This window comes from Balaenoptera physalus (assembly GCF_965194825.1).
Source record: "Balaenoptera physalus genome assembly, chromosome: 3".
NCBI lineage: Eukaryota > Metazoa > Chordata > Mammalia > Artiodactyla > Balaenopteridae > Balaenoptera > Balaenoptera physalus.
In genome coordinates, this window is record NC_138890.1 from 167,993,394 (window position 1) to 168,019,771 (window position 26,378).

The window sequence follows — 26,378 nt, forward strand, 5'->3', positions numbered from 1 at the left end:
CAGAAGAGCAGGTGAAAGAAAAACTTTGAGTACATCAGTGTGTTTTAGAGGAAAGGAAAGGTGAGATGGACCCACACGCACATGCACGTTCACACACACTCACACATAAACACACTTTTCACCCACTCACGCACACGTAAGATCACCCGATCACAGGAAGCTAGGAAACCTTAAACCTGACCCCTCCTTTTGCCCAGCGATGTCCCCAAGGTGAAGGTGCTCCCTTCACTGAGGGGACCCTAACAATGGGCATATTTCTGGGAAATTGAATGCAAAAGACTGAAACTTGGAACATCTAAGAACCTTGGTAGGGGCTCCACCTCTGTCAGCGAACACACCAACTAACCTCCTCTTGCCTAAGAAATCAGTAATGAATGATCAGACTGCAAAATACAGAGACTTTCTGTTCACGCTCAGGATCAATGAACAGGGCGTTCAGGTTAATCAGAGACCTAACTGTGAGTTACGATGAATACCAAAGGAGATTATTAATGTAACAACGTATAACACGGTAGTAAACACTGAACACATAAACCACCAAAGCTATTCAATTTTTGATGGTTTGGAAAGCATTTCAAAATATTATAAGATCTCAGAATCATTTGATTAACAGTATCCCTGGTCATCTGCAATTGCGATTTATATATTCCAATCTGTGGAATGCTCACAGACAGAGATAATATAGTACTTTATTGCCTAGTGTGGCTGGCGTTCAGAAATTTTGCTGCAACTACTGTAAAATTCTTGTGTACTAGTATAAGCATCTTAAAAAACACCTAGTCCGAGCGTGAGAAGTCTCCCAAAAGACTGCAGAGGGAAATATAACGTGAGAATTTTCTAGTTTATAATTCCCCATTTGTTCCTTCTTCTGGTATTGAATTTTACACATAATATGTCTATTGTAGTATAACTACAATCAACTCCAAAACTGTGAAAGCATTTCCAAAAGAGAAACTTGACAGTATGTCTTTCCCATGGCAAGAACTTGGCTTTATTTAGATAGTACATTTAGGGTGATTGAGCCTAGGGCTAATTCTTTCTGGTTACTAGAAACGGGAGTATGTATTTTGAAGGGATCGAGACAACACACAATTCCTGTTTATTCCCCCTCATTTCGCTCTAGCTGGCCAGCTCACAAACCTGACAGTGTTGTGGTGTTCTGTGATAAACACTGGGGCCATCTGTATCCAGGCCATGGCCTGGGAGCCTTACGGCTTTGCGGTATCAGTTGCCTGGATAACTGGTCAGCCTCCACGTCCAACAAAATTAGCTTAGGAACATGCATTTCCCCTACCTCAAACTAAAAAGAAATTACTAATAGCAATTTGGGTCTGATTCATTTTCTTCCAGGGTTTTGAAAATAGCAAATGGTCTTTATGCTTTTTAATATGGCAAGAACAGTAGTAGTTGTCAGGTGAGGCAGCCTGTGTGGGGTTTTTTAAGCCCTAGGAAAACCTAGGGTTTGAAAAGCAAGTAATCTTTCTTTGGAAATCACAGACTGCCACTTTTTCTTCCCCAGTTTAGTGTGGAAAGAAACAAAAAAAAGGTAGACAATTTAAATTCTGCAAAGCCTGTAACATATATGCGTGATAATATTCATTGGCCTCCAACATTGACAGGTGGGATTCTGTAAGATGACTTATTGAACTTTCAGTTCTTTGAGTTATTCTCTCTCAGGCCTCTATTCTTTTGCATGTGATAATGTTAGCTTCCTTTGTTTTGTTTTGTTTTTAACATCTTTATTGGAGTATAATTGCTTTACAATGTTGCATTAGTTTCTGCTGTATAACAAAGTGAATCAGCTATATGTATACATATATCCCCATATCCCCTCCCTCTTACCTCTCCCTCCCACCCTCCCTATCCCACCCCTCTAGGTGGTCGCAAAGCACCAGGCTGATCTCCCTGTGCTATGCGGCTTCTTCCCTCTAGCTATCTGTTTTACATTTGGTAGTGCATATATGTCCATGCCACTCTCTCGCTTCATCCCAGCTTACCCTTCCCCCTCCCCATGTCCTCAAGTCCATTCTCTACGTCTGTGTCTTTATTCCTGTCCTGCCCCTAGGTTCATCAGAACAATTTTTTTTTTTTAGATTCCGTATATATGTGTTAGCATACAGTATTTGCTTTTCTCTATCTGACTTACTTCACTCTGTACGACAGACTCCAGGTCCATCCACCTCACTACAAATAACTCAGTTTCGTTTCTTTTTATGGCTAAATAATATTCCATTGTATATATGTGCCACCTCTTCTTTATCCATTCATCTGTTGATGGACATTTAGGTTGCTTCCATGTCCTGGCTATTGTAAATAGAGCTGCAATGAACATTGCGGTACATGACTCTTTTTGAATTATGGTTTTCTCAGCCCAGTAGTGAGATTGCTGGGTCATATGGTAGTTCTACTTTTAGTTTTTTAAGGAACCTCCATACTGTTCTCCATACTGGCTGTATCAATTTACATTCCTACCAACAGTGCAAGAGGGTTCCCTTTTCTCCACACCCTCTCCAGCATTTACTGTTTGTAGATTTTTTGATGATGGCCATTCTGACCAGTGTGAGGTGATATCTCATTATAGTTTTGATTTGCATTTCTGTAATGATTACTGATGTTGAGCATCCTTTTATGTGTTTCTTGGCAATCTGTATATCTTCTTTGGAGAAATGTCTATTTAGGTCTTCTGCACATTTTTGGATTGGGTGATTTGTTTTTTTTGATACTGAGCTGCATGAGGTGCTTGTATATGTTGGCGATTAATCCTTTGTCAGTTGCTTCATTTGCAAATATTTTCTCCCATTCTGAGGGTTGTCTTTTTGTCTTGTTTAAGGTTTCCTTTGCTGTGCAAAAGCTTTTAAATTTCATTAGGTCCCATTTGTTTATTTTTATTTCCATTTCTCTAGGAGGTAGGTCGAAAAAGATCTTGCTGTGATTTATGTCATAAAGTGTTCTGCCTATGTTTTCCTCTAAGTGTTTTATAGTGTCTGGCCTCAAAACTCCATTTTGAGTTTATTTTTGTGTTTGGTGTTAGGAAGTGTTCTAATTTCTTTCTTTTCCATGTAGCTGTCCAGTTTTCCCAGCACCAATTATTGAAGAGGCTGTCTTTTCTCCATTGTATACTCTTGCTTCCTTTATCAAAGATAAGGTGACCATATGTGCATGGGTTTATCTCTGGGCTTTCTATCCTGTTCCATTGATCTGTATTTCTGTTTTTGTGCTAGTACCATACTGTCTTGATTACTGTAGCTTTGTAGTATAGTCTGAAGTCTGGGAGCCTGATTCCTCCAGCTCCGTTTTTCTTTCTCAAGATTGCTTTGGATATTTGGGGTCTTTTGTGTTTCCATACAAATTGTGAAATTTTTTGTTCTAGTTCTGTGAAAAATGCCAGTGGTAGTTTGATAGGGATTGCATTGAATCTGTAGACTGCTTTGGGTGGTATAGTCATTTTCACAATGTTAATTCTTCCAATCCAAGAACATGGTATATCTCTCCATCTGTTTGTATCATTTTTAATTTCTTTCATCAGTGTCGTATAGTTTTCTGCATACAGGTCTTCTGTCTCCATAGGTAGGTTTATTCCTAGGTATTTCCATCTTTTTGTTGCAGTGGTAAATGGGAGTGTTTCCTTAATTTCTCTTTCAGATTTTTCATCATTAGTGTATAGGAATGCAAAAGATTTCTGTGCATTAAGTTTGTATCCTGCTATTCTACCAAATTCATTGATTAGCTCTAGTAGTTTTCTGGTAGCATCTTTAGGATTCTCTATGTATAGTATCATGTCATCTGCAAACAGTGACAGTTTTACTTCTTTTCTGATTTGGATTCCTTTTATATCTTTTTCTTCTCTGATTGCTATGGCTAAAACTTCCAAAATTGTGTTGAATAATACCGGTGAGTCGGCAACCTTGTCTTGTTCCTGATCTTAGAGGTAATGGTTTCAGTTTTTCACCACTAAGAACGATACTGGCTGTGGGTTTGTCATATATGGCCTTTATTGTGTTGAGGTAGGTTCCCTCTATGCCTACTTTCTGGAGAGTTTTTATCATAAGTGGATGTTGAATTTTGTCGAAAGCTTTTCTGCATCTATTGAGATGATCATGTTTTTTTCTCCTTCAATTTGTTAATTTGGTGTACCACATTGATTGATTTGCATATATTGAAGAATTCTTGCATTCCTGGGGTAAACCCCACTTGATCATGGTGTATGATCCTTTTAATGTGCTGTTGGATTCTGTTTGCTAATATTTTGTTGAGGATTTTTGCATCTATGTTCATCACTGCTATTGGCCTGTAGTTTTCTTTCTTTGTGACATCATTGGTTTTGGTATCAGGGTGATGGTGGCCTTGTAGAATGAGTTTGGGAGTGTTCCTCCCTCTGCTGTATTTTGGAAGAGTTTGAGAAGGATAGGTTTTAGCTCTTCTCTAAATGTTTGATAGAACTCACCTGTAAATCCATCTGGTCCTAGGCTTTTGTTTATTAGAAGATTTTTAATCGCAGTTTCAATTTTGGTGCTTCTGATTGGTCTGTTTATATTTTCTATTTCTTCCTGGTTCAGTCTTGGAAGGTTGTGCTTTTCTAAGAATTTGTCCATTTCTTCCAGGTTGTCCATTTTATTGGCATATAGTTGCTTGTGGTAATCTCTCATGATCCTTTGTATTTCTGCAGTGTCAGTTGTTACTTCTCCTTTCCATTTCTAATTCCGCTGGTTTGAGTCTTCTCGTTTTTTCTTGATGAGTCTGGCTAATGGTTTATCAATTTTGTTTATCTTCTCAAAGAACCAGCTTTTAGTTTTATTGATCTTTGCTATTGATCTTCATTTCTCTTTCATTTATTTCTGATCTGATCTTTATGATTTCTTTCCTTCTGCTAACTTTGGGTTTTTTTGTTCTTCTTTCTCTGATTGCTTTGGGTCTAAGGTTAGGTTGTTTATTTGAGATTTTTCTTGTTTATTGAGGTAGGATTGTATTGCTATAAACTTCCCTCTTAGAACTGCTTTTGCTGCATCCCATAGGTTTTGGGTCGTCGTGTTTTCCTTGTCATTTATTTCTAGGTATTTTTTGATTTCCTCTTTGATTTCTTCAGTGCTCTCTTGGTTATTTAATAGCATATTGTTTAGCCTCCATGTGTTTGTATTTTTTACAGTTTTTTTCCTGTAATTCATGTCTAGTCTCATAGCATTGTGGTCCGAAAAGATACTTGATACGATTTCAATTTTCTTAAATTTACCAAGGCTTGACTTGTGACCCAAGATATGATCTATCCTGGAGAATGTTCCATGAGCACTTGAGAATAAAGTGTATTCTGTTGTTTTTGGATGGAATGTCCTATAAATATCAAATAAGTCCATCTTGTTTAATGTGTCATTTAAAACTTGTGTTTCCTTATTTATTTTCATTTTGGATATCTGTCCATTGGTGAAAGTGGGGTGTTAAAATCCCCTACTATGATTGTGTCGATTTCCCCTTTTATGGCTGTTAGCATTTGCCGTATATATTGAGGTGCTCCTATGTTGGGTGCATAAGTATTTACAATTGTTATATCTTCTTCTTGGATTGATCCCTTGATCATTATGTAGTGTCCTTCTTTGTCTCTTGTAATAGTCTTTATTTTAAAGTCTATTTTGTCTGATATGAGAATTGCTACTCCAGCTTTCTTTTGATTTCCATTTGCATGGAATATCTTATTCCATCCCCTCACTTTCAGTCTGTATGTGTCCCTAGGTCTGAAGTGTGTCTATTGTAGACAGCATATATACAGGTCTTCTTTTTGTATCCATTCAGCCAGTCTATGTCTTTTGGTGGGAGCATTTAATCCCATTTACCTTTAAGGTAATTATTGATATGTATGTTCCTATTACCATTTTCTTAATTGTTCTGGGTTTGTTTTCATAGGTCTTTTCCTTCTCTTGTGTTTCCTTCCTAGAGAAGTTCCTTTAGCATTTGTTGTAAAGTTGGTTTGGTGGTGCTGAATTCTCTTAACTTTTGTTTGTCTGTAAAGGTTTTAATTTCTCCGTCGAATCTGAATGAGACCCTTGCTGCATAGAGTAATCTTGGTTTTAGGTTTTTCTGTTTCATCACTTTAAATATATCCTGCCACTCCCTTCTAGCTTGCAATGTTTCTGCTGAAAGGTCAGCTGTTAACCTCATGGGATTTCCCTTGTATGTTATTTGTTGCTTTTCCCTTGCTGCTTTTGATATTTTTTCTTTGTATTTAATTTTTGATAGTTTGATTATTATGTGAATTGCTGTGTTTCTCCCTGGATTTATCCTGTATGGGACTCTCTGTATTTCCTGGATTTGATTGACTATTTCCTTTCCCATGTTAGAGAAGTTTTCAACTATAATCTCTTCAAATATTTTCTCAGACCCTTTCTTTTCTCTTCTGGGTCCCCTATAATTCGAATATTGGTGCTTTTAATGTTGTTGCATAGGTCTCTGAGACTGTCCTCCATTCTTTTCTTTCTTTTTCCTTTATTCTGCAACCTGGCAGTTATTTCCACCATTTTATCTTCCAGCTCATTTAACTGTTCTTCCGCCTTAGTTATTCTGCTATTGATTCCTTCTAGAGTATTTTTGATTTCAGTAATTGTGTTGTTCACCACTGTTTGTTTGCTCCTTAGTTCTTCTAGATCCTTGTTAAATGTTGGTTGTATTTTCTCCATTCTGTTTCCGAGATTTTCGATCATCTTTACTATCATTACTCTGAATTCTTTTTCAGGTAGGTTGCCTATTTCATCTTCATTTATTTGGTCTTGTAGGTTTTTTCCTTGCTCCTTCGTCTGTAACATATTTTTTTGTTGTTTCAATTTTTTTTTGTTTTTTTGATGGGTGGTGCTCTGTTCCTGTCTTACTGGTTGTTTGGCCTGAGACATCCAGCACTGGAGTTTGCAGGCTGTTGGATAGAGCCAGCTTTTGATGCTGAGATGAGGAACTCTGGGAGGCCTCACTCCAATTAATATTCCCTGGGGTCTGAGGTTCTCTGTTAGTCCAGCGGTTTGGACTTGGAGCTCCCACCACAGGAGCTCCGGCCCGATCTCCGGCCTGGGAACCAAGATCCCGCAAGATTCGTGGCACAGTTAAAAAAAAAAAAGAAAGAAAAAAATGAGGAATGCAGTATCAAGGAATAAAAAACAAAATAAAATTAGAAAGATAAAAAATATAGTAGGAAAAATAAAAGTGTAATTGAAACAGCTGGTCTCTGGGTGTTCCTCCTGTTCCCTTAGGTGTCCGTGGTACCCCACCTATGCCTGGTAGGTGCCCTAGTTGTGCGGAGACACGAATTCCACGTCCTCCTAGTATGCCATCTTGACTCTGCCCTCCGCCTACTTTGTTTTTAATCACTGCTGTGTTCCCAGCACTGTTTTATGGGTTTTACATACATTACACACTTAACTTTTACAAGATCCTGCTCAATGTTATGTAATAACCTAAGTGGGAAAAGAATTTGAAAAAGAATAGATACATATATATGTATAACTGAATCGCTTTGCTGTACACCTGAAACTAACAAAACATTGTTAATCAACTATACTCCAATATAAAATTAAAAAGTTTAAAAAAATTAAATTAAATTAAAAAAATACAAGATCCCTATGGGGAAATTTCTAGTAATAGCCCCATTTTACAAATAGGGAAACTGAGACTCGGAGTAAGTGACATGCTCAAGGTCCCATAGACCTGAGTGCAGTAGTGCCTGAACACACCTCTTCCTGAATGGTCCTTCCTGCTCTGTGTGCTTACCGTTACATCCCCCATGGGAATGCCAAAACATGGGGCACTGTCACCGTGTCTCTCTGTCTGCCAGCCCAGAGTCATGGTGAGCACTGACCTAGGGTTTGTGGTGACGTTGTTTTACAGTTTCTCCAAGACTGGGTGTGACCGAGAGCCTAGGCACGGTCACACCATTTCTGGGTATTTCCTTAATGTCCCCTGTTCCCTTTTCTTCCCCATGTCTGTCCCTATTTTGACCCTCCCACAGTGCCTGCAGTGTACACTAAGGGATGAAATAGATTAGAATAAGCGAGAATCTATAAACCATAGAAACCATTTTAACAATGTATAATAAAATAGGACACAGTTGCATACTTACTCAACATGTGCCGGGTCCTGATCACTTGATACATAAATCACTTGATATTAACTAATTTCTTTAAGCCTCAAAATGTCTCCATTTAGGCCCAGAGAGTTTAAGTAACTTGCCAGACGTGTCCTATATAGGACAGAGCTGGAGGGAGTCTGGCCTTTGAGCCCACACACCTGGACACCATGCACACAGCCTCCTAGTTTGGGAGCTTTGTGGTCCTATGACTACCCACTGTATCCCTGTAAACATTATTATAAGAGCTGTAAAATTACATGTTGATGAAAATAGTTAAAGCAGGTAGAAGATGTGTGACTTAAGAAAGAAATAAACATTCTAATTGCACAGTGGAGATATAACCTTCATTTGGAAATATATCACAGATACTTACAGAGACTACAAGGCAATAGACTGAAAGGAAGTCAGTTCTGCAGAAAGTTCTGGGGAAGCGCGGTTACTCACCAACCAAACTAATAAGGGTTGGATACAGAGCACTAAAGTTCAAGGGCAACAGCAGCCTAAACAAAGCTCCAGGGGTACCACTTCTCACTATTTTTTTTAAATATGTTTTATTTCCACAGTATTCGAGACTTGACCATGGTCATTTGATTTTGCACCAATGCCTATTTTTGTGATATGGCTGCATGCAAAAGCCATATACCAAAAAAGACTTTATGTCATAATACAGTTTCAGGTCATATGGACATCATAAATATAAGGCCCTTTGTTCCTGTGACCTGAGAATCGAACATCAGTTTGGAAACAATTTACTTCACAGTAGTTTCTCTGGCTTATGTTTTAGGTACATTGCTTAACTTGAAAGCCAACTAACCAAAAACTCATAGTTTCTTTCCTTTATTTCATTTTGAACGATATTGTGAGCAGTAGTATGCCACACGATACAGTGCAGAGATTGATGCCTTGGACATCAGAAAGTTGAAAAAGAAAATAAAATGTATTCGAGCAGGTTCATAACAGACAGGGTAGCTGTAGTAATGGTTTGCTTTGTGCCTTTTCCTGATGTTAAGAAAACTCTCTGAACTTTCTTATTTATTTATTTATTTATTTATTTATTTATTTATTTATTTGTTTGTTTGTTTGTTTGTTTGTTTGTTTGTAATGGCCCAGAGGTGGATAAGGAGACTATCATGCTAAAAATGATGAGGGTGAAGTCACTTCTCGAGGAACTCAAAGTTTATTCTTTGGTTTAAACTAGTTTTTCCCCCCACCTCATGCCCTCAGAACTTGAAAGTTATTGTTTTCTTACTTGAAATGTTCAAGCTATGTCAAACTTGAACCACAGTAAAAGTGATGCTGTCATTTTTCTCATGTGCAAAACAGAGGAAAAAAGTAATTATATTCAAAACCATTATTTTTCCTCTATTATTCATACTTATAAATTTCAGAATTGTTTTGCATCATTTGAGTTTCAACTATGAGTGACTCCAACAATGATGAGAATATGATGTAGAATTGAATCACAAGGTTTTACGAAAGCATTTAACTAAACGTGTTTCTAAATGTAAAATTCGTGATTTCCCTATTTCAAGCATCAGAGACATTCTTAAAGTAGTGTTAACATTTTCCCTCATCTTTCATAACATAAAAACGTAGAGATAAAAGTGAAATTCCCTTTTTGCCCCTCCTTAGACTTATTTCTCTCTGTTTTCCCCCAGAAGCCACCACCATCATGAATTTGGGTGTATCTTTTTAATCCATGTTTGTTTGGTCTCTATCTCACACACATATATGTGTGTGTGTGTGTGTGTGTTTGTATATATACACAATATTATTTAGTTAGTGTTTTAAATATTTTCATAATTGGAGTCCTGCAGTACATGTCCTATGTGCAATTTACATTTTCCACTCTTATTTTGCTTTTGAGCCTGACCCATGTTGATACATTGTGTATCTGGCTAATTTTTTTTTACTTGCCAAATAGTGTTTATTCCATATTATGTCATCTATGATATGGAATCATATTATTATATTTATCTATTCTCCTATTGCTGATCACTTAGGTTATTTCTCTTGTTTTGCTACTGCCAACATAGAGGCATGAACAGTCTTGTACAAGTCTCCTGGGCACAGGTGCACAGGTTTTTCTCGAGGCTCTACCTAGAAGCAGAATTGCTGGATGATTGGGCATTTGCTCATATAACATTATCAGGCATTGACTGATAGCTCACCCAAGTGTTTCACTAATTTACTCTCCCACATACAACGTATGAGAGTTCATATTTCCTCATCTCCTCTTCAACACTTAGTACAGTCAGACTTTCTAATTGTTCTACAGCCTATGGAGTATAAAGAGGTATCTTTCTATTTCTATTCTTTCAATTCCTAATAGGGTTGAGTATCTTTTAATGTGTTTGGTGACCATACATTCCTGATTTTTCTGCTCTGCAGCCACTTTACATGTATTTGTTGACCTCTCTTCTATCTGATCGTTTAATCTCTATTTCATTGATTTGTAGGAGTTATTTATTTGTTCTGGAAACTAACCCTTTGTAAGCTGTATGCATTGCAAATATCTTCTCTCAGGATGTGGCTCATTTTTTCAACTTGGTTTCTGGTGTTTATGTTTATGTTTTCATTTTTAATTGCATAGGAGTTCAATTTTTGAGCCAAGTGTGTGAATAGAATATTAGTTCAGAATGTGGCCTCTAGAACCAGATGACCAGGGTCACAATCCTGGCTTCATTATTTGCTGGCTGTGGGATCTCCAGCAACTTCCTTAAGCACTTTTTACCTTAGTTTCATTATCAATAAAATGGGAAAATATCACCTCTCTAAAAAGTTTTGTCATGAAGATTAACTATAAACCAGTTAGAATATAGCCCGTTGTAATGTGAGAGCTATCTATGCATTAGCTACTAGGATTTTTGCTTGTGATATATTATCTTAAAAATTCGTTCCTGGGCACCACAGTGGCTTTGGGACAAGTGCCTGCGTGTGGCCACATCTGCAGGAAAAGAGTGTTTCCTGTCTGTGCCCTGACATCTGAGGAGAGGTGCTGCCGACTTTTTTTTTTTTAACATTTTTATCGGAGTGTAATTGCCCCACAATGCTGTGCTGGTCTCCGCTGCACAACGAAGTGAATCAGCCACCTGTATACATGTGTCCCCATATCCCCTCCCTCCTGCGTCTCCCTCCCACCCTCCCTATCCCACCCCTCTAGGTGGTCACAAAGCACCGAGCTGATCTCCCTGTGCTATGCGGCTGCTTCCCACTAGCTATCTATTTTACATTCGGTAGTGTATATATGTCCATGCCACTCTCTCACTTCGTCCCACACTGACAACTTTTATTCAGGATATTTTTTTCTTAAATAGCAGCACGGAATCTTCCTTTTCTGGAGGCTCCCACGTGGTTTATTCTCTATTTTCTCAGGCTTTAATTCTAGAAGGAAGAATGTTTCCACCTGCTAATATAACCATGATTCCACTGAACTGGAAGTGAAAGCCGCCACTCAAGAACTTCAGATTCCTCATGCCTCTGGCGCAGCAGGCAAAGGAGGGAATTATGGTGTTAGCTGGCATAATTGATCCTGATTACCAAGTGGAAATTGGTCTACTATTCCAAAATGGAGGAGGGTTACCTGGCATATGAACACTTATGTTACTTGAAATAAGTCACAAATTAAGTGAGTGGCAGGATTCTACTTCCCATTAAAAAAAAAAAAAAAAAAACTGAAAAGAGGATGTCTTCTCTTTCCTTCTCCCTGGCTGTGGGGATGTTTTAAGTTTAGTCAGCTGGATGCCTCCACCTGGGACTTGAAACTTGACCTGGTGACGCAAAGAACCTGAAACAGTTGGAGATTTTTAGGGTGGTAGCAGCAGAACCAAGTGGTTTCCCATTCATTCTGCTCCCGGAGCCTGACCTTGGCTGTGCTTTCAGCTGCCTGACCTCTTCACTCTTGCACATTTTTCGTGGTTGGTGTTTCAGCTTTCTTGTCAGTTTTGTGAGGTCCCAGAAATCTTTCCAATAAATTTCTTTTTTGCTTAAAAAAAAAAAATTTCTTTCCTAGCACTACCAGTCTTACGTGTATATTGTGTGTATGTTTAAAAGGTAAATGTTACTTATGATAGTTTTTGTTATAAATATTTTTTTTCTCATAATAACTGAGTTCTGAAACTTATACAAAGTTATGTTTAAATATAGACTAAATTACATCTACATTTTTATTAATTTTAATTCTTTAGGAACTATTTCTATTTAAAGAAATAGAATTTCAGTAGTGAAAGCAAACTTTAGTTCCTGAAACTGAACATGAGTGGAAGTTACAGCAACCTCAGAAATGACTTTTATGTTATATTAAATTGAATGATATAATTGGGAGAAAGCCACGAGTAATTCCTAAACACCTGAAATAAGAGTGTCTGAGACATAGGCATAATTTGTGTTTATCGAATGAATAAAGAGTTTGCTTTTTATAAAAGCATCCACCTTAGAGCAGTCTTTAAGAAAAAGAATCAAGTGCACAAAATATGCAGTTGTATAGAATCCCCTAACAGAGAGAGTAAAGTGTGCAATTAGAGGAAATAAAATCTAAACCCAGTTTCTCTTGGGACTTCTATTTTCTGTCATCAGTCATACTTCTAATGCATTTTAACTGTGCTAAAGGAATCAGGAAACCATTTAAGTGATTACTGCTCTTTGTCTACTCAAAAGGAGGGTGCCCATGCTTTGAGAGCATAGTTTCATATTCAGTGTCGGTGGTATTTTTTCAATTTTAATAAAAAATATTCCTTCTTGTTTCTGTTGCACATAAAATCGAAACACTTTTGAAAGAGACGAACAAAAAGTAAATATTATTTAACAGTGTGATGTGTAGCTCTGTATATAAAATCACCCATTATGGTGGATGAGTGGATAAATCTCAAAGGATGCGTGAAAGTGGTGGCACCACCTTGTTTGTGCTAGGGTGACCCGATACATTGTCTTCCAGCTCTAAACTGTGGAAATGAAAGATAGAGAAGTAGAAAATGCCTTATGAACTCAAATAATGGTACATTTCTGTATTAGTCAGTGTGACATTTATTCTACCAAAACAAACAACCCTCCAACTTCAGAGTTTCAGTAAAACAGTGGTTTATTTCTCACTGGCGTTGTGTCTTCTCTGGGTTGGCGGAAATCTTCCCTTCGCACGGTTACTCAGAGACCCACCTCAACTCAGGGCTTGACAAGCGAGAGCATTGAGATCGTGTCCCTGCCCTTCTGTGCTTGGGGCAGGAGGTGGCACATGCCCCCATCTACATGCAAAGGGGCAGGGAAGTGTGCTCTTCAGTGTGCCTGGAAGGAGAAGAGAACGGGGCTTTGATGAGACATGGGAGAAGCTTCCAGTGACTTGGACATTCTTATTGTTTCAAGTGGGAAGTAACAAGTGTGTTTCCCTCCATGCCTTTTTTCTTGTTTTCATTGAATGGAGGATTCTTTAAATTCTGTGGTGCTTTACAATTTTCAAAAGTTTCAGACACATGATTTTATATAATTCCATAATAACCCTTTTTTCCCTCTACCCCTTTCTTACCCCTCCCTTCTTCCCTCTCCCCACTGGTAACCACTAGTTTGTCCTCTACACCTGTGAGTCTGCTTTTTTCCTGTTTTATTCTCTAGCTTGTTGGGGTTTTTTTTTTTAATTCCACCTATAAGTGATATTATACAGTATTTGTCTTTCTCTGTCTGACTTATTTCATTTAGCATAATGTCCTCTAAGTCCATCCATGTTGCTGCAAATGGCAAAATTTCCTTCTTTTGTATTGCTGAGTAGTATTCCATTATATATCACATCTTCTTTATCCATTCATCTGTTGATGGACACCTCAGTTGCTTCCATAGCTTGGCAATTGTAAACAGTGCTGCTATGAACATTGGAGTGCACTATCTTTTCAAAATAGTAGGGTGTTTTTTGGATATATACCCAGGAGTGGAATTGCTGGGTCATATGTAGTTCTGTTTTTAGTTTTTTGAGAAACCTCCATACTGTTTTCCACAGTGACTGCAGCAATTTACATTCCCACCAACAGTGTACAAGGGTTCCCTTTATTCCACATCCTTGCCAACATCTGTTATTAGTGTTCTTTTTGATGAAAGCCATTCTGACAGGTGTGAGGTGATATCTCATTGCGGTTTTGATTTGCATTTCCCTGATGACTAGCAATATTGAGCATCTTTTCATATGCCTGGTGGCCATCTGCATTTCCTCTTTGAAAAAAATGTCTATTCAGTTCTTCTGCCCATTTTTTAATTGGGTTGTTTATTTTTTTGATATCGAGTAGTATGAGCTATTTGTATATTTTGGAATTAAGCCCTTTTTGGTCATATCATTTGCAAATACCTTCTCCCATTCAGTAGGTTGTGTTGTCATTTTGTCGATGGTTTCCTTTGCTGTGGAAAAGCTTTTAAGTTTAATGAGGTCCCATTAGTTTATTTTTACTTTTTTTTCCTTTGCTTTAGGATATGGATCCAATAAAAAAATATTGCTGAGATTTATGTCAAAGAGTGTTCTGCCTACGTTTTTCTCTATGAGTTTTATAGTATCTGGTCTTAATCCAGTTTGAGTTTATCTTTGTATATGCTGATAGAGAATGTTCTAATTTCATTCTTTTACATGTAGCTGTCCAGTTTTTCCAGCACCACTTACTGAAGAGGCTATCTTCTCTCCATTGTATATTCTTGCCTCCTTTGTCATAGATTAATTGACCATAAGTGTGTGGGTTTATTTCTGGACTCTTTATTCTATTCCATTGATCAATGTGTCTGTTTTTGTGCCAGTACCATACTCTTTTGATTACTAGAGCTTTGTAGTATAGTCTGAAGACAGGGAGAGTGATTACTCCAGCTCTGTTCTATGACTTTTGGGGTTGGACAGATTAGTTTAAATCCCTGCTGAGTTCCTTATGATGTGTGTGGTCAAGTTATTTAACATCAATAAGCCAGTTATTCCCCATCTACCAAAAGATGTTAGTGATTGTTGTGAATTAGCAGAGCCTTGGTATACAGTAAGTACTCAGCAAAGGACTGAACTGGTAAAAGGAATGTAGTAACATAGAGATAGTAGTAAATCTTGAAGGATATAGCATGAGAACATTTTTATTGTATCAGAAAAATAACTGTATGGGCTTCCTTGGGCTGCCATAACAAATTACTACAACTGAGTGGCTTAAAATAAAAGACATTTATTATCTCACAGTTTGGGAGTCCAGAAGTTCAAAATCAAGTTCTGTTGACAGGGCTATGTCCCCTAGGAAGGCTAAAGGGGAGGAGTTTTTCTTAACTCTTCCAGGTTCTGCTGGCTCCAGATATTCCTTGGCTTATAGATGCATAAATCCAGTCTCTGCCTCTGCCTCTGACCTTCTCCTCTGCATCTTTCTCCTCTAAGGATCTTTTTTAAGGACACTTGTCATTGGATTTAGGATGATCTTATCTGAAGATCTTTAACTTAATTACATCTGTAAAAACCCTTTTCCAATAAGTAACCATTCACAATTTCTAGGGATTTGGTGTGGACATATCTTTTGTGGGGGAAGGGCACCATTCAACTCACTACAATTATGAAAGCATTTTCCACCCCTATATTAAATGCCACTTACTAAGTGAACATGCTTTGTAATTTTTAAAATATTAATTATAGGATTACATTTCTGTTTTTAAGTGTTAAACTTTGCAGTTAGACGTTACTACTCTATCATGCTACATCTTTTTGAAGCAAGAAGTTGCATTGGACTGAATTTGTAATATTATCATTTCATGTATCAATTGTCTATAGCTCTCATCATTGCAAAACCATTTTCCACTTTGCTAAAATGGATTGGCTGAGGAGAAAGATAGCTTAAAAAAGTCATATGTCTCTTAAGGGACTACTCTTATATTCATGTATATCAATCATGGCTATTCTGAATGCTGATTTATACCAGAATTTCCTTTTCCCCCAGCAAATGTATTCAGAAGCCATCTCTAAGGTACAGATTAAAGTTCTAAAACCTACTTGCTGTTGTGAAACTGATGAGCTATTCATAGAAGCTGCTTGATCAGAGTAAAAGATCTAGTGAAATAAGGGTAGAAAGTCATTCTCAAAATGATACCTGTGAGTAATTGGCATCTAGATTTCTCACAAATTATTGACATATTAAAAAAGGGTATGCTGGAACTATTTGCATATATAATGAAAGAGCTGTTCATATTTAGAAATTTTAAATTTATTTATATATTTTAATAAATCATTCAGAATAAATTTATATGCCTACATCGTTACAATCTGCACAGTATCTTTGGCATATCATTTAGATGAGCAACCCTTTCTACCTGGGTCATTTTATAAGATGTACTTATAAAGTGAGAATTTGGGAACTGTATATTCAATTGGTGTAAAGTGTTATAAGTTTTATATTACTTAATTTAAAATATAATAAACAGCTGAAAAGAACTCCTTATATGATATGTCTAGAAGAAGGTATAGATTTATTTTATCTCTTTATAATGAAAATGGAGAAAGTTATTTCTTTATTAGAATACCTTACAAAGTCTACATGAAACTATTCAGATTTGTATTTTAAAATGACTAAAGTTGAATAGAACTGCATGTATGTAGAAATTATTGTAAGGAATAAGTATGATATGTTGGGATTTGTAAAAAATGAGCTGTTCTTCTGAAAATTACTGAATGATGTCCATTTATAACATGCTAATACCTGTGATTCAGAAGAGGTATACATCAAATATATTAAAGTTAAGATCGTGTCAAAATGGGATCCCTTTTCTCAGTCAGAAATTAAAGGGAGTTCCATGGAGCCACCATTACTACCCTCATGTGCCTTTGTGTCTTATAGTCTAGAGTTCTTTTGTTTCTAACCGATTCATTATACCTATGTATTCTCTCTTTTATAGTTCAGCAGAAGAGCAGTTTCACTGGCAATCACAAGGTAAAGTACAGCTTCTTTTTTTTATTGAAGTATAGTTGATTTACAGTTTTGTGTTAGTTCCTGGTGTACAGCAAAGTGATTCAGATATACATATATATATATATATATATATATATATATATATATATATATATGTATGTATTCTTTTTCATATTCCTTTCCATTATGGTTTATTACAAGATATTCGATATATTTCCCTGTGCTATACAGTAGGTCCTTGTTGTTTATCTATTTTACATAAAGTAGTTTGTATCTGCTAATTCCAGACTCCTAATTCATCCATCCCCTACCCCCTTTCCCCTTTGGTAACCATGAGTTTGTTTTCTATGTCTGTGAGTCTGTTTTCTATTTTGCAAATAAATTCATTTGTATCATATTTTAGGTTCCACACACAAGTGATATCATATAGTATTTGCCTTTCTCTCTTTGACTTACTTCACTTAGTATGATCATCTCTAGGTCCATCCATGTTGCTGCAAATGGCATTATTTCACTCTTTTTTATGGCTGAGTAATATTCCATTGGATATATATACACACCACATCTTCTTTATCCATTCTTCTGTTGATGGACATTTAGATTGAAAGTACAGCTTCCTGATGAACATTTATACTTACTGCTACATATATCTCTATTGATTAATTTTCTTGTGAACTTTAGGAAGAGACTTATGAAAATGAATATGACAACACATGACACTAAAATTAGATGAAGTTGTTCTGATAGCTCAAGATTTCGTGGGAGTTAAGTTCTCCCAGTTCCCTAGGAACTTTATGTTCTTCATGGATACATAGACTTGGCTGGCCTTGGTTTTTAATGGTGGTTGACCAAGGGTTACAATGTGATATCTAATGAGAATTTCAAAAATAATATCTTTGGTTAGGGTATTTTTGATTACTAAATGATAGTCTTAAGCTTTAATATTGACATTACCATGTATTTGTTCATGTCTTTAAAATATTATATTTCAGATGGTCAAAAAGATATCGAAGATGAGCTCACAACAGGTCTTGAATTGGTGGACTCCTGTATTAGATCACTGCAGGAATCAGGAATACTTGACCCACAAGACTATTCAACAAGTGAAAGTAAGTCAAATGACAGTTAAGCTTGAAGACAATTAAAATATAAGAGCATTATGTCATTAATATTATAATATTATTCTAATTAATATCATGAGTCATGTCTAATAGGACTTCAAGGTGTGTTTATACTTGTTTTATCCATTTCACTCCTCTCTCACCTACTTCCTTCCGACATTACTCCACACTAATTCACATTTGATTAGAAACTCTCTTAAGTCAGTAATTATCATCTAGATTTCTCACCAATTATTGACATATTGGTGATTCTCACCAATTGTCTGATATTCTTTTTGGCATCTAGAGTAGCACACTCTATGAACTCATCATTTAGTTGTTTAATCAACACAGTGTCTGCTTTAAAGTTAACTATCAATGCTTTACTCATACAGATTATTGTTGGTAGAGATGTTAAATGGTAGAGCAATTATATAACAAAATAGAAAAAAATGATGTAATATATGCAGTACTATTTAGTACCATGCTATAGTACTATGCAATAACTCCTTCTACTTCTATGTTTAGCTATCTTGCATAGCTATATTAATCTCAATAGAATATTTAAAGATTTCTTTCTTTTACTTAATTATATATTTTTCAACCAGAGTAGCTGAGGCTTTGAAATTAAAGTTCTATGAATTGAAATGAGCCTCATTTTAATAAATTATAAAATTCTCTTGACCTATTTTAATAAAATCCCACAAAAAGCTAAAAATTAAATCATTAAAATGTACATTACCCTGATAATTTCTACATGAGAAATCAGTGGAGCATTTTATTCCTTAATTTAAAAAAATAAAATTTCCTTGAATACCCATCAAGTTTTGCTATATAAAAGAAAGATAATAAGAGTAAGATAGCATAGTGATCTCAAAACCATTTAATTTATATATTAGTTCATTTCTCTATGATCTTTATAATACCATGACTCTTAGGGTAACATTATCTTGAATATCCAGATTTATTTTAACCATATGCATCCCCTTAATAAAACTCCTAAAGTAAGGTGCATGATTTGTATTATACTTGTTCTCTGTGTTTTATATTTTAAAATGTAAGATTGTTACCTCTTTTTTCTCAAAGTCTATAAATATATTTCTTTTGTAGGGGTAGTTGTAGTTAGAACTATATTTAATTAATATTTGAGGCACATGTACTCATTTTATTATAGAGTAAGGAAAGCAGAGATAAAATAATGTGTCTGGGGAGGATGATATTGGCTATCTTATTTTTTATAGAATAATAGAGAAATATATTTTATTATGATTTTAGGAGGGGGATAACCTTTTTTTCATAGAAAGTACAGAAAAAAGAAGGAAGAAAAGAGTAACTTATGAAGCAAATTAAAATAGAAGTGATAAATCAAGTATATCAATCTAGCACTATATGTAAGGACTGAATTCTCTGAAAAGAATGAAAATTCAAATTTGCAGTAAACGAAAATAAAATAGTGATGTTATGTTTAATATACACACTTATATTAATGAAATAAATGTTGAAATTAAAGGAATTGACAAAGTAGTGACAGCAAATGCAATGAACACAAGGAGTGGGATTGGGAAGAATAATGTGAGGTGAAGTGGAATTTAATGCAGAGGCACTAAGCAGGGTCAAAAAGGAATTATACAGTGAAAATAACTTATAATTATGTGGTAAAATCTGGTGAATATGTATGTGCCATACAAAATAGCATCTGAATATTAAAAATTATTAAAAATGAAAAAAGGTGATGAAAAATATTGTGAACATTTCTCAGAATCAGACTGAATACTAAAAGAAAAAGCCACAGAAAGTTGGAATAAATAATTAACAAATCAATGCATTAAATAAATTTAAAATTTTTTTTGAATAATAATAAACACTTGTTATATATGTCCAAGGAAAATTTATAAAAATTGATCAGCTGATGGACTGAAAAGACAATCCTAAAAATTAAAAAGCGTAGAAAGGCCACATTCTTTGATGATAATTCAGTAAAATTAAAAGTAAATAATAAAATGCTAAGCAAACATATAATCACATTAAAATTAAGAGACATACTTTTGGCTACTGTGAATCAAAATGGAAGCAAAAAGAAAATTACGTACTATTTACAAAGCAAATAGAATAGCAACATTTTATAATGAAAACATAAGTGTATGGTAAAAAACTGCACTCAGAGGAAATCATAATTTTATTATTAAAAATAAAAGACAAAGTAAAGAGATGTGTATTCATTATTGGGACACCTTAAAAAGAGTTAAATAAACCAAAAGAAGCTAGGAAGATGGAAATACTAGAAGCAATGCAGAGACAAAGTAATATAAAAAAGAGTAGAAGAAATAAATAAATGAATACTAAAAGAGATAAATAAATAAAATAATAGAAAGGATAAGTATATGAACTTTAAAAAAAAACTTTAAGTCAACTAATAGTCCTGAATTTCTGAATTGAGGCACTCTGCTACACCCAGGAGAAGTAGAAAGAACTTTCAGTGTTCACTTTCGTATTTCTGCAGAATGTTTTCAAACACTATCTACAAAAGATGTATCTTTATTTTGGGAAATTTAAATACTCCAGTAAGATTTTTTTTGAAATATATTTGCTAACTGCTGAATTATTTGGTTTTCAGAAATATTACTTAGTTTATGTTATTAGGTAGTGAATTATCTTTTTGAAGACTCCTAGGATTTCAGTTAATTATTCTTTTTGGAAGGCCCTGCTTCCTTGTTTGAAGATAGGAAAAGAAACAAAGCAAAAGAAAAAAACGAACAGACAAAAAACACAGGTGATGAAAGTGCCACTTGAAAATTTTATACCAGAAGATCTGAACCACAGTGAAATGTGGAATATTCGTGTTCTTATGAAATGTTTGTTCTTAACATTTTCAGAGTCAGTTTGAGACTGAACGAATTGAATAAAGTTTAGGAAGTTAATTTAAAAATATTGAGTAGACAGCTATCATTTGGGGGATCAATTATTGCTAATTTTAAGTACTTAGACTATCATAAAATAAAAATCCTAATTGCTGTTTGTATTTGCATCAGGGTCCAGATGGGAAATAAGAGTCTACTCAAAAAAAGTTTAACTGAAGAGAATTTAATTAGGGAGCGATTTACAAAGAAGTGAGCAAGATTCAGGGAGCAATCAATGCCTGCAGAGGTACTCAGGGGGTAGCAACTGATGGAAACCCTTGCCACCCTTAGTCCCGAAGGAAAAATCGAGGGACTAGTGCCAGCAGGGTCAAGAGGCGAGGCTGGCGGGAGCAGAGAAATAAATATCTTGGCCTCTCTCTCCTCTAACCTCTGATGCCCTCCTCGTGCCTCTCACTGGCCAAGTCCAGTCGTAAACCACATGCCAAGTGACCCTTGTGATACAGTCTCTGTGGGGAGAAGGGTAGAGAATGAATATGTGCAGCAAAGAGAATAACCAGCACAACCTTCTACTCAACACTAGAACAATATACGTGTTTATATTTCTATAAACACAACACATATAATATGTAATGGCTCTTTGACATGTTTCATATAATTAGCACAAGCCCATGAGATTCTGCTCATCCCTTGTTTGTGTGATGATTCAATCAATGGACTCATTAGCTAGAACAGACATGAAAGAGCTGATGCTAAATTGGACCTGGCGCGCTGCCCTTGAGAGCCAGTGTCTGAGTCCTAACCCGAAAGAGACTAAAACAACACGAAATACAGTCTAAAACCAGCTTGAAACATTACTACAGTGGCAACCAGTCTCAGCCCCTAAGCACATAGTATGTAGTTTGTTGTTTAAAAGCTTTTGTTTTTCTTCTTTCCAAGATCTGTTTAAAATAAAATTTGAATCTTAGTAAACCCATCTTCTTGACCCTAAGGCAAGCAATAACTGCTCTAGTATACAGACTGTAGTGTCCTACAGTTATCAGTGTTGTCCAACACTTTGCATTTTTTACAAAGTGCTATCGTAAACAGTATGTAAATCATGTGTACAACCTCTGCCACCTCACCACTATTTTGTGACTGCCAGCTGTGTAATTTCAGTTCTAATAAATACGTGTCACCGAGTCACCAGAATTGCTGCTGCTTTACTGGGAAAAAAAAGTTATTGACAGAAGCTCAGGGCCATTAGCTTCTCATATAATATACAGTTTGACCTAAACTGCCATGGACCAAGTGCCATATTTATTCCATGCATCCTTGGCGATACAAACTCAGAAATAAGGGTCATTATATCTCAGCCAAAAATTAGTGAAAGTATTTGTCAGTCGAAATCAGAAAGAGAATGGACAACTTGGGGGAAAAGGGCCTATATGTTTATAGAGATTGTTAATTTGTTTAATTATTATATTTTGAAATAGCAATTATTTTTCTATAGCAGCTGGACAAATTGAAATTCCACCATATCCTAGAAAATCCCAGCATTCAGTAGGAAGGAAATCTTAGGAACTTAAGATATTCTGAGTATTATGGCAAAGAAAGGAGTGTTATCTTATTGAGTTCTCAAATCAGAATATATTCAAGAAATCAAGAATCAATCATGTAAGTTACCATTCTGAGCAGGTAAAATCCAAATAGAATAATCATATGTAGTTTGACAGACTGGAATATATTACTTACTCTTGATTTACAGTCTGTCATTTTCATTTAATTACTGTGAATATACTTAATTCTATGCGGTGAGAAAATTGTTGAGAGATCAGGTTATTAAAATGCTATAAAATATTATCCCATATATTCTTATGTAATAATAACAAAGGTAAGAGACATCCTTGTGAAGTGAATATTTTCATAACTCCTGGTAAGCATGGCAACAAAGGATTCAGAAGTGGTTTAAGAGTATAAGATTTTTATAGTAATTAGAATAATCAAAATAATAGATATATACATAATGTGGCTCACAATATTGATAAGCTGTTATGGTGGAAACTAGGTCCTCAGTTAGACCCGATGGGGTGGAAAGCCTCTGGGTAGGGGTTCAAGGTAGCCCATCCCGCCCTTGGAACCATAAGACCTGGATTCAAGTCCTACTGTTCCCCTCACTCTACCAGTGGTTGTCGACTGTCACCTGGGCTCTGGAGACCCCAAGTCCTTTCCTGGACATGCATTTATTCAAGTTAGTTGAGTACATCCTTGAATTGTTCATTTCTTGTGAAATTACTTCATCATATGCCCTTTGGTCCAAATTTTTGAAATACAAACACAAGAGTCTCCTCTGCAGAAGTTTGTCATGGTTCAAGCCTAAAGTTGTCTGATGCTACATGTGTCCTTTTGTTTCCTTTCCAAATTCTCTCACACCCACCTCCTCCACTGCCTTTGGCATTATAGAGCCAATGGGAAGTTAGCAGTGGAAGGTGTGAGCAAAAGGTGAGGGAAATCACCCAGGTAGCACACAGGCTGTAGCGATATCCTCCAGGGAGCTATCATTATCTTTCCCTCCAGATTGTCTCTCCACCTGTTTTTCAGCTAATGTTCACTTCTTTCTCTTAAATTTCCTTCTTTCACATAGACATTTAAGAAGCATGCTATACCTTCTCCAAAGAGGTCACCAGCTCAGAGGCAGACCTCGGAATTGAGACCTTGTCTTGTTCTTGTGGCTTCAGCTTCCACCACTGATGTGCAAAGACGTAAAATACCAAGTGGTCCTTATCCATTCCCTAAGCAAGAGAAAACAATGCAAATTTCTCACTAAAAACATTATTCTTATCTGTGTTATCCGGGTCTCCTGGAATCAAGCACAGAGTTTAGAGCCTGGGGAAATTTTTAATGAAAATATAATTGGGTTTTGAAATTGTCAAGGCACTCTAGGTGCCCAACACACAAATATGAGGGTCAGATGAAAGCTGGTGGAAGCGAGGAAAAGTAAAGACGCAGAAAGCTCTGGTGAGAAAGTCAGATTAAGCAGACTTTTCCCCAGGGCGCAGTGGAGGGAGGGGTCTCCTGGTAATACCTTATGGAGATGTCATATAGGATTCCCCCAGAAGTTAAAACATTAAAACTGCCACTGATCAAACAATAAGTCACTTCAACAGCAACTGATAAAATCAAATCTTAACATACTGGCTTTTTATTGTATCACTATAGACACAGGTAGGTGTTACATTCTTTTTTTAAACGTCTGTATTAAGCACTTATTAACAGTAGCACAGAGAATCTCTGCCCTTGTGGCATTTACATTCTAGGCAAAAAAGGCTGAAATCAAGCACTCTAAATACTGTAAAGTCAGGTAGGTAGGTAGTTGCCTCCAGCAATGACAAAGCCAGTGCGGGGTAGAGTAGGGCAGTGTTTCCCAGAGTGCACTTGGGATTCCTGGGGGTCCTTGAGGACCTTTCAAGGGGGGCTGCAAAGGCACCCATTTTCACAGTAATCCCATGATGCTCTTTGCCTTTCCATGCTCATTCTCACACAATGAGAGAGAGAGTGAGAACGAGAGTCACATAGAGAACAGACTTGTGGTTGCCAAGGGCGGGTTGGGGGGGGGGGTGCGGTGGGAGAGGGATGGCTTGGGAGTTTGGGGTTAGCAGATGCAAACTACTATATATAGGGTGGATAAACAACAGGGTCCTACTGTATAGCACAGGGACCTGTATTCAGTATCCTGTGATAAACCATAATGGGAAAGAATATGAAAAAGAATGTGTATATATGTATAAATGAATCACTTTGCTGTACAGCAGAAATTAACACAACATTGTAAATCAACTATACTTCAATAAAGTAAATTAAACAACAACAAAAAAAGACTGAGAGTCACACATGATGAGTGTTCAGTGAAGCTTCCCGGGTGCTACGTGGCACTTGAAAGCATCATCGCCCTGACGGCTCATGGAAAGTGTGTGATGCACGCAGCCTTCTCTTTTAAACGCTTCCCAGTTTTAGTATCGTAAATAGTATCCTATGTCACTCATATGGTAAATAAAAGCTCTTTGGGGCATGTGGGGTCTTAGTTCCCCGACCGGGCATTGAACCCGTACCCCCTGCAGTGGAAGCGCCATCTTAACCACTGGACCGCCAGGGAAGTCCCAAAACCACTCTAGTTTTGAGAGAATGATCAAAGGGCCAGGAAGTCATCCTCTGTGAGAAGATACTTGATCAGGGATCTGAATAAATGTGTGAGCAAACCATGCAGGCATCTAGGGAAAAGTCTGTGATTTGCGGCAAATCAAAAACTGGTTCTTTAAGCTAGTGTAATTCCATAAATACATTGTAATGTTTTCAGAATTTAGCTTTTAAATTTTGTTTTCTCCTAAACTGATTTGTATTAGTTTTCTATTTCTTTTCAGTTATTGATAGTGAGAAATATGAATCTATTATCTTTAGACGGTTAATTTATAAAGAAATATATGTAATGCTTTTCCTCATTTTGTGCTACATTAATTTTTTTAAATGGTAAATAATCCAAAGACAAAACTGTTCAAGGAAATAGTTGGGGACTAGAGCAAGCTATAAAAATACCATTCTATGATTAGAACATTATGTAAAAATCCCATGCGCAATAAAATTCTTGAGCTGTACATTGTAAACCAAAGTTTTATATTTGAAGTTTATTTTTTATGATAAATGTCATTTTGCTCATTTCCCTCCATTGTATACAGATGTAAAGAAACTGAGTTATTGTATTTAGTGTGAAAGCTTTACCCATCTTTGGTTATTTCACATAAAGTAGTCAAACTTGAAAAAGCAGACTAGTTAGGCCAGTAGCATTGACTGAATTTAAATCAGTTTAAAAACTAAATGAGTGGGCTTCCCTGGTGGCGCAGTGGTTGAGAATCTGCCTGCCAATGCAGGGGAGAGGGGTTGGAGCCCTGGTCTAGGAAGATCTCACATGCCGCGGAGCAACTAGGCCCGTGAGCCACAACTACTGAGCCTGTGCGTCTGGAGCCCGTGCTCCAGGCAAGAGAGGCCACGATAGTGAGAGGCCTGCGCACAGCGATGAAGAGTGGCCCCCACTCGCCGCAACTAGAGAAAGCCCGCGCACAGAAACGAAGACCCCACAACCAAAAATAAATAAATAAATTAATTAATTAAAAAAAAATAACAAAACTAAATGAGTACTTCCGTATTCTTGGGACCATTAAAGTTCTCACTTTTACTAAAGCATTATACACTGAAAGGAGCTGATGAGATGAAACTGATATTCTGAAGAAGGAGACTTAGAAATCAAGTTTAAGAACACATCTGCCTACGGAACAACCACATCAGCCCTGAGCTTTCTTACATAAACGGGCCGCTCGAGCTTTTGCCCTCAGTTAATTTTAGGGATGGTAGATTTTAGGTTAGTGAAACTCCTACCTATGATCTTTTCAAGTTACTAGTGAAGATCAGG

The 26,378-nt window shown here is 36.4% G+C and overlaps 1 protein-coding gene across 1 annotated transcript in view; it reads left to right on the forward strand.

Annotated features, from left to right (window-relative positions):
* CTNND2 (catenin delta 2) overlaps positions 1–26,378 on the forward strand; it is a 943,287-nt gene that overhangs the window by 477,433 nt on the left and 439,476 nt on the right. Inside the window, exons 4-5 of the mRNA XM_082458356.1 lie at positions 16,970–17,004; positions 17,976–18,092. Of these exons, the coding sequence (XP_082314482.1) occupies positions 16,970–17,004; positions 17,976–18,092 (152 nt within the window). The remainder of the gene's footprint in view (positions 1–16,969; positions 17,005–17,975; positions 18,093–26,378) is intronic.